This window comes from Ipomoea triloba, chromosome 2 (genome assembly GCF_003576645.1).
Source record: "Ipomoea triloba cultivar NCNSP0323 chromosome 2, ASM357664v1".
In the NCBI taxonomy this organism is placed as follows: Eukaryota; Viridiplantae; Streptophyta; class Magnoliopsida; order Solanales; family Convolvulaceae; genus Ipomoea; species Ipomoea triloba.
Window position 1 is genome coordinate 14,548,815 of NC_044917.1, and position 9,798 is coordinate 14,558,612.

The window sequence follows — 9,798 nt, forward strand, 5'->3', positions numbered from 1 at the left end:
GATAGCTAAGGCTGATCGGTACTCCAAAGTTGAGGAAGTGAACTTGACTAAAGGAATGGAAGAAGATAGGTTCTCCAAAAGGCATAGAGCAGACAAACTCCCCAAGTCACATAAGAGGTTATTAAAACAACATATGGAAAGACACCCAAAAGAAGATGGAAGAGCCTTAGGAAGTAGGCAACTAATCCCAAGTGGTCCTCCGAGGTTACCTTGCGTGATGGCTCCAACACTGATACCTTTGACACCCTTGACTGTGGGGATAAGTGAGGTGCTAGCCTACGCAAAGGAGTGTGACATGTTGTGGTTAATGCCTCCATTCAAAATAGAGTTTCCTGGATTTGATAATTGTAAGTACTATCAATTCCATAAGCAAGCTGGTCTTGACACCAACGAGTGACACATTTTAAAATGGAAAATCGAACTCCTAATACAATTGATGGAGCTAAAAAGCTTCATCTGCTTGGAAAAAGGGCAGAAAGGCATATATGGAAAAGAGGGAGCGTTGGGGACCCTCATTGGGATCTTCTGTAAAGGAAGAGTGGAACTCAAGCCGAAGGTCAACTAAAAAGGGGAAACGGGTAGTAATCCGCTATTGTTAAGATGGAGGGAAGTCATTAGACACCTCAATTAAAAAAAAAGGTGAAGACATAAGGATGAAAGCTAGGATGTCTCGCGTCCCAAGGAGAAGGATCAAATGGGTACCAACTACATACCCAACACTCGAGTAAAGTGAAGGCATAAAGAGGGAAAGCTAAGACATTTTGAGTCCCAAGGGAAGATAAAGGTAGCAAGTGTTTGAAATATAATACGAGTTGCTACTTGGTATAGGCTAAAAGGATATTAGCTAACTAGTGCCAGATGAAAGAAAAGTGAAAAGAAAGAGGAATACCTAGGATTCCCCACGTCCCGATATGACGACAAGCATTTGGGTGACCAGCAAACCTGCAGGTCCCAAGTTAACTAGGCCAGCCAAATAGCATACAAGGAAAGCGGTAAATGGGCTAGTTGAAGCCGCACATAAGATAGGAGTAAAAAATCCATATTATGCTCACAAGAGGTAGAAAATCCCTATTGGGCCTACATACATAAAATATTTTCCAATGGGCCAGGACACAAGGAAAGAGGTAGAAAATCCCTATTGGGTTTGCATGCAACAAAGATAATCTAATGGGCTTCCGTTCAGGGAAGGTGACAGAAAATCCCTATTGGACATGCATGAAGGGAAGGCGAGCCAATGGGTCTACGCGCAGGGAAGGCGGTAGAAAATTCCTATTGAGCCCTCATGTAGTGAAAGCAACCTAATGGGTCCACAAGTAGGGAATAAGGGTATTTTTTAAATTACTTGCAGGTAAAATGATTGAGACCAAATTATTCGAAAGAAGGAGAACGTTTTTGCTTGAGGGCCTAAGGTATTGCAAAACAGAGAGGTTAGGCAATCATTATTACATGGACCATGGTCCATACAGTTGTGTGGACCATAAATAAAAAAACACATTTTTAATATACTAAAAGTACATTATTTTTGTACATAAAATACATTATTTGGAAGTACATTATTTAAGTATTAAATGTACATTATTTTATATATACTATCAAATAATGAACCTTCAGTACAAAAATAATATACTGTTAGTATATTAAAAATGTACCTTATATTCATGGTCCACATAGCTATGTGGACCATGGTCCACAGAATAATTTACCAAGGTTAGGGTGCTAGATTCCTATAGCTATATAAGGATAAACTGGCCTATGAAGCCCAATAGGTGTGAGTTTGGCTCAATAGGAGTGGGTTTGGCCCAAAAATCCCATATAGGGCATCCAATGTAGCATAAAGTATCAATGAAATACAAGGCATATTGTTAGTAGCAACAATGAAGGTTATGGGAGATAAAACAAGTGATGCCAAGGGCCGTGTGAGTAGTGTGGGGTGTGCCACCGTAGCATTTATGCGCGATGCAAACTGTACGAATCCAGGGTAGAACTTGGGGGTTTTGGGGCACATGTAACTGGAGGGAAATGTTATAGTTTGGGAGTGTCCGAAGAGCTGAACTGTGGTTGGAGCATGTTCGGTTAAGGTTAAGAGCAAAGCTTGAAAATGATTGTGTGCGACATGAAAGTTTCTGATTGAATGAAGGGTTACAAAAGCCATGGTGCAAGAGAGTGAGATCAGAGGGCACTAAGGGTGCGTTTGGTGGAGCAAGGAGGGTAAAGTACCCAAAGGGAGGGGGGTCAATTTTTCCCTCTACCCAGTCATTGTTACAATTGAGAGTGGTAGAGGCTAGGGAATTGAAACCAGATTTGACAGGCCAGCGTTGGTGGCTATCTATTCAGCTTTTGGGTAGGGCGCCAATCTGGCCCTCGCCCATCAGCTAATGGCCGAATAGCGAGCTTCTGGTGAGTAAAATCAACAATCTAAGACTGTTTGCCGGTTATTAGTTTTACTTATTGGTCTTCAATTTTAATCACCGAAATCTAATAATCGGTTATTACATATCAATTACTTGTTTTCGGATGTCATGCACCAAAAATGACATGTTAATATGTTTAGGCAAAAACTTGTGTGAGACCGTCATCCGTGAGACAGGTCGAATCTTTGATTAATGAGGTCAAAGATCTAATCCATTAATAAAAGGTTTGACCCATTAATTAAAGATCCGATCTGTCTCACGTATTGAGACCCGTAAGACGGCCTCACACAAATGTTAACCATATGTTTTCGTATAAAGTCGAAGGTCTATTTAATCCTTTTGCCCCTGTATTTTATTAATATCAAACTATAATTTTAGAAATTCGATATTAAGTATATCCTTTTGACAATTAAAAGAAAATGAAAATTTTCTTTTCTTCTATTTTGTACACGATGTAGGACTGTAGGAGTAGACATAGAATTGCTAGGGTGTTTATTGGGAATACCAAACAATTAATTAAGACTCACCATCTTATCTATATATATAAATGGAATCAATTCATTGGATCATCACCATAAGTCTCAACTCATCTACTACCAATATGAAATCACTAACAATGTTCCGGATTTCCATACTAATGTTCATTTCCTCTCCATGTGTGATTCATTCTCAGCTAGGAATTGGTCTACCAATCAAGCTCAAACTCCACGCTATTGGCCCTGAAGACGTAGCCTTTAATGGAAAAGGCCAAGGACCTTATACAGGCGTTGCGGATGGCAGAATTCTCGAATATTATAATGACAAATTTATTGACTTTGCTACCACATCACCTTTCAGGTAACATCTTTATTAGCACTTGAAAGAAGCAATTTATATAGCTGGTTGATACTTGTGTTAGACCGTCTAACGGATTCTTATCCGTGGTACAGGTCAATGCGAGTCGAGTTAATATGCAAATGAGCAAATACCAATTTTGATCCCACGACTATTAGTAAAATGACAATTTTGGTCCACATGTTTAATTTTTACTAATTTTGGTCCTATGATTATTGTTTTAGTACTAATTTTGGTCCCACGACTACTGTTTTAGTGCCAAAATAGATCGCGTCAGTCACCCATCCGTTTAAAACATGACAAAATCTAAAAATTTTAAAGGCACTTATGTTCTTTTCAACTCAATATCCCAATTTGACAATGAATAAAGAGAGTTAAGCCTTAAAATCGATCACAATTCACAGTTCTCCTCCTAAAATTAAGGTAAAATGAGGAGGAAAACTGCGAATTTTGATCGATCTTAAGACTTAAATCCATTTATTCATGCTCAAATTGGATATTAAGTTGAAAATGATGAAAACGCCTTTAACAATTTCAGATTTTTGCACGTTTTAAACGGATGAGTGACCGGCATGACGAATTTTGACACTAAAACAATAGTCGTGGATGAAAATTGGTACTAAAACAATAGTCGTGGGACCGAAATTGGTAGAAATTAAATATGTGGACCAAAATTGTCATTTTACTAATAGTCGTGGGATCAAAATTGGTATTTGCTCATATGCAAATGTAATACTGATAATAACAAATGTAATACTAAATCAGGAATAAAATATTTGTTACTTGGAAAACATAATACTTTTGAAGACAAATATAATAATTTTATATTCTAATGTAAAAGTATTAATTTTTTTTTATCAAAAGTATTATATTTTCTCTTATAAGTAATGTTGCACTTATAAAGGTAAATGTAATACTGTTGATAAAAAATATAATATTTTTACATCTTCATATAAGTAATAAATATTTTATTTATGATTTAGTATTATATTTGCTCGTATAAGTATTACATTTCATATTGACCCGACTCATCTCGCAGACAAAGATTCGTGAGACAGTTTTGCACAAATTTTTGTCTATATAGCAAAGCAATAAGTACCATTATCTTCTTTAACATATATATATATGACAAAATGCCATTAGAGGTTAAATTTCGAACCTCATTGAGGACAATTTCGTATGTTAATATAACATTATTATTGTTTTCAAAAAAAATATATAACATTATTATTTTCTCAGGACCAAGGAAATATGTGATGGAACCAATGATCCAAATTTACAACTCACCTGTGGAAGACCTTTGGGTCTTGAGTTTCATCGTCGTACTGGTGACCTCTATATAGCGGACATTAACTATGGTCTTTTAAGGGTCGGACTTAAGGGTGGGCTTGCAACTCAGCTAGCAGCCGGTGTAAATGGAAAAAATTTCAGCTTTACCAACGCTGTAGCCTTAGATGAATCAACCAATACCGCATATTTTATAGATTCGGGGAAAATATTCCGAACCGGGTAAGAGATGATAATATAGAGAAAATGGTCAAATAGGTATTGCAGTGAGACATAAAAATACAATTAGATCTCCAAACTTTTGAAAAGTGAAATTAAATTCATTAACATATTACTTTTGTTTATTGAAGCTCCAAAAATTCATTAATGACTTGCAATAGCAGGTCACTGGAGTTCTAATCCGACAGCTTTGATGACACTCCGGCAACCACGATAGTCGCCATTTGCCTTTGAAGAAGGCTTGGTCGCCTTCTTCATCCTAGAGAAGGCGACTACTGGTCTTCGATCTTTAGAAGGCCACCGTCAATTGTTCGGTTGTCACTAGTTACTTGCTTCTTTTTTTTTTCAGTTGTTATCAATGACGGTAGTCAACAGCCACCGATGACGGTCAGCGACAGTTAGTGGCGACCAACGATGGCCTGCATACTGATAAATTGGACTTATTTAACTAATTTTAATAAGTTGAAGTATTTAATTATCCTTTTTAAAAGTTTAAATAACTAATTACACTTTCCTATAGAATTGAAGGGCTTATTTAATCTTTTCCGGATAATATATACTATCTATAATTAACACTTGTGTAATGTGTTGTAATATTCACAAACATTTTATGTGCAAAATGCAGAAACTTTACAAAAGTTGCGCAGAGTGGAGACACATCAGGGAGACTGCTAAAGTACGAGATGAACACGGGACAAGTGAAAGTGGTGCTAAGGCGGCTGTCGGGGCCAACAGGGCTGGCAATCAGCAAAGACAAGACCTTCCTCGTGATCAGTGAGTTTATCGGGAGAAAGATTACCAAGCATATTATCAAAGGTCCAAAGGCTGGTTTAACACAGACAATCCTCAAACTTGAAGGGCAACCAGACAACGTGAAGTGGGCGACATCAGGGGGTTTCTGGGTGGCCGTAAACATCCTTAAACCGCCGCAGCCGGAACAGCTTATTCCTATGACGGAATCCATTGCTGTCAAGTTCGACATAAACGGAAAGATTCTGGACAAGAAGAATGTTACCTTAGGTTATCCTAATTCGTTTAGTGGGTATTTAGAATACTTTGGTAAAGCTTATACCGGGTCATTAGTGCCGGACTTCCTTGGTGTCTACCGCCTTAAATAAGTGCAATTTCCATGGGGGCATAAAACATATTAATCTATAAAATAATCATGCCCACGCAGCCTTATTAATTAAATATATATTTCATATTATTTGGACTCTCAAGTGTTACTCCCTTCATTTTTTATTTTTGAGAAAAACCAAATCAATTACCCATTGCTTGAATACAGTGAGGGGTGAAACAATCCAAATGTTAAGATAAGTGTTTACATGGATAGCCCGAGCTAACGTATGAGCCTGCACATTTTCTGACATAACGGGCAATCCACAGTTGCGTTGACCCTTCTCTTGGTAAGAGCCTCTTGAGTTGGTAGAACATTACCCACACTACGCCACAAGAAATTTCTTATCTTTAGAGGGATTTTCAGCCTCCATATATAGTTGATTCCATGCCTCAAAATTACAATTGTCCGGTTCAGTAGCCTCACCAACAAGCAACTTGTATCCACTTTTAACAAAATAGAACCCCTTTAGATCATTTTTCCAATACCACTGGTCAGCAAACGACGTTGATGTAGGAATTTGATAAACAGGCCTGATATCTCAATCATTTAAATGGCTTTCAACTACTTGGTGATTCTAGCCTCCTGTAGATAATATAAATCAATAAAGTCGATCTGCCACCTTTTCAAGACTCTGTACATTTGAAAGATCAGTGGTGGTGTATGGATTTTCAAAGTCCAGGAGCCAAGGTTGATTAACTATATTCGTTGTCCTCCTGTCTTCGATGCATATTCTACATCCTTCTTTGAACAATCCTGGGCAGACAGTATGGAACGCCAGCAATAGCTCGGGTTTGCACCTAAGATGGCTGGAAAGAAATTATTTTTAGGAAAGTACCTGGCATTGTATACTTTGGAAGCTAAACATTTTGTATTATATTGGTGATAAATCTCTATCCTTACTTTGCTAGAAGTGCCTTGTTAAACATATGAAAATTCGAAACCCATATCTCCCGACTGTTTAGGGCCACACATTTTCCCAGGGTAACCAGTGGAGTCCTCCTTGCCACCAAAATTTATTGCGAATATTTTCCAAAGTATTACATGTCTTTGGTAAGAGGTATATACTCATCGTATATGTCTGCATTGCCTGTGCTAGAGTCCTAATAAGAATTTCTTTCCCAACTCTGGACAGTATTTTCTTATTCCATCCACTAACACGTTGTCTGACTTTGACCTCTAAATAAGCAAAGATCTCTTTCTTATTACGCCCAATACCAAGTAGCAATCCCAAATATTTACCTAGGCCTTCTATACTAACAACTCCAATGTTGCTGACAACTGAGTTTCGATTTGCCTCTACTGTGTTACGGCTGAAACAAATGCATGATTTAGCTAAATTTATTGCTTGCCCAGACAGTTCTTCATAAGTAGTCAAACATGTTTAACAGCTCTCACCTCCTCTTCTCTTGCCTAAAAAACAACAAGCTGTCGTCGGCCAAAAAAAGATGTGAAATATTGTGCCCCCTTGCTACTTTAAGTTCGTGAATGCTCCCTTCTTATTTGTTCCTGAAGGAGAAACGAGAGGCCCTCCACACATATTATGAATAGATAAGGTGAAAGTGGATCATGTTGTCTAATGCCACGAGAAGGGGTAATGATGTTGGATAGTTTACCATTTATCAGCACTCTGTAGCGGACCGTAGACACACAATGCATAATTAGTGGAATCCATCTGGGGCCGAAGCCAACACGTAGCATCATTGTTTCTAGATAATTCCATTACTCCCTACATTTAATTTACTCCTTGACTCAAAATTTTGATGTTGACATTTTTCTTGAGACTCATAGGATAAAGATAACTTATTATTTCTTGCAACATCAAGAAGTAAAAGTGAAGAATTAGAGATTGGGAGTTCATGAGTAAAACAACTTAATTTATTAAAGTATTTTCTTTTTAACTACTGCCATGGTTGAAAAATTAAAATCTTTCAAATATTAACCTAAAAACATATAGGGTTTGAACGATTTAGAGTTATTTTTCTCAACGATGTCGTTTTGGGTGAAATAACCCACTTAAAAAATAAAAAAAGAAAGATAATCAGAAAACTAGACGACCTAGACGGTTGGGGCCTAGCGCTTAAGTGCAATTTTTACAACACTAACTACTACACATGTAGGCCAAGCCATGTGGTCCTCATCGAATTGGAACCCAATTGGACTCCCATTGTACTAAAAAAAATAAAAATAAAAAATAAAAAACCATATGGATATACCATTTTACACCAATTAATATTGCCAAACAACTCAACGCCAAAAAAGAACAAAAAGCTCAACACTTTGATTTCTATCAATATGCAGTGAAAACTGAGTACTCTTTTTTTGTTTTTGAAAACCAACGGTTAACTTTGATTAAAGCAAAAGACGGGAAATCGAGTCAGGAGGGACCGAGTCCCAGTACAAAATGCTAGCCTGAAAACAGGCTGCAGAAACAAGAGTATGAGCAATAACATTTGCTGATCATGGAATCAAACTAATAACGCAAGAATTAAACGTGGACATTGCAGCCTTGCACGCATCAAGCAGTAGGCCGACGTATGAGAAGGATGCAACCGTAGAGAATAACTGAGACCGAAGCTGCGCATAATCTGTCAACAAAGCCACCTCGTCTAGACCCCTACCACGTAGCCAATGAAAACTGAGTAGTCTAAACAAATTAAAAAGACAAAAGCAAAGACATGCATGCACATTCTTTTCTACCATTATGCACTGAAAAACACAACTTAGAATATAGGTACACTACATATTGAAAACATATCTATATTAAATCATTTAAACACACTAAAATACAATCAAAGAGTTGTTTTTTTTTTTTTTTTTTTTTTTTTTCACTATAAGTATCTTACCTTGGATTCATTGTTGTAAAAATCAGCCTAGGCAACCGCCTTGACCCTAGATACCCCTAGGCCGAAGCGAATTACCCTTAAGCGGCCGGCCACTTAGGCGCTCAACTCCGTCAACTCGACCGAGTTGACAGCGAATTTGGACGAATTCAGCGAGTTAACTTAGCCGAATGGGCCTTGCTATTTTTTTTAATTATATATATATATATGTGTGTGTGTGTGTGTGTTTAGTGTGGTCTAGTGGCATGAAGTAGGATTCACACTAGACCTTTGTGCTCTTCATGGAACTAGACCACTAGATGTTTGTGTTGTTGATTGAGAAAGCCTTATTCTCTGTAATGCATAGTTAGGCTTCAAAGCATTTCGTACCATCGTCCAACGTAGCTTTAATCTCTTAATCAATCTGTTTCTTTATCTTTCACATAGATAGCTTACGAATTTCTTCGTATGGGTTTTTAAGAAGTCAATCTACCTTAGTGGATTAATATCCCCATTTCACGTTATTGGGTTGTAACGAAGAATGTGAATTTTCACATTTGCCCTCTTTTTAAATCAGTCATTGGCCGTCTATCTAACAGACGGCGATTTCAGGAACAAAATCAATACTCAAGGCATCATGGCTGCCGTGGAGGATGGAGAAGGCATGAGTATAGGATCAGTAATGACCAAGGGGAGTGTTATAAATATCAGTAATGGCCAAGCCGAGTGTTTTAAATGTGGTTTTATATTTTATGTTTAGTTATTTCACAAGGGATTTGGATTAGGATTGTACTCTTTTTTGATACTTGAATGAATTTAATTGCATATATAAAGGGAGAGTACAGTGTATTGAATTAGCAAGGACCCTTCTTGTGATAATATATGTTGTATGATTTGGGATCCAATAATTGTGCTTGACATACTTTTTGGAATTGTGTGAATAACACAAGAATGTCACACGGCTAAGTCATACTACTCATAATCTTGATCTACTTTCAGAGAAAAGGATTGGAAGAAACTTACATCAATGTATTTGATGAATCGCACCAATCATATTATGTGAATAGCGTTGGTACCTTAAATGCATATTTCGTGACCCCGGTTACCC

The 9,798-nt window shown here is 37.4% G+C and overlaps 1 protein-coding gene across 2 annotated transcripts; it reads left to right on the forward strand.

Annotated features, from left to right (window-relative positions):
- The first annotated feature begins 3,002 nt into the window (after positions 1-3,002).
- Positions 3,003-5,953, forward strand: LOC116011360 (protein STRICTOSIDINE SYNTHASE-LIKE 10-like). 2 transcript variants are annotated; one of them, XM_031250918.1, is made up of 3 exons: positions 3,003-3,248; positions 4,485-4,754; positions 5,377-5,953. In XM_031250918.1, the coding sequence occupies exons 1-3, from the start codon at positions 3,013-3,015 to the stop codon at positions 5,867-5,869; spliced, it is 999 nt and encodes a 332-aa protein (XP_031106778.1). In that variant the 5' UTR covers positions 3,003-3,012; the 3' UTR covers positions 5,870-5,953. The 2 variants fall into 2 exon arrangements, with proteins under 2 accessions (XP_031106778.1, XP_031106779.1); XM_031250919.1 differs by lacking the exon at positions 4,485-4,754.
- The last annotated feature ends 3,845 nt before the right edge of the window (positions 5,954-9,798 follow it).

Coding starts and splice junctions, on each gene's coding strand:
- LOC116011360 (XM_031250918.1), top strand. CDS start 3,013: ATGAAATCACTAACAATGTTCCGGATTTCCATACTAATGTTCATTTCC. Junction 3,249..4,484: donor GCTACCACATCACCTTTCAG/GTAACATCTTTA, acceptor TTATTTTCTCAG/GACCAAGGAAATATGTGATG. Junction 4,755..5,376: donor GGGAAAATATTCCGAACCGG/GTAAGAGATGAT, acceptor TGCAAAATGCAG/AAACTTTACAAAAGTTGCGC.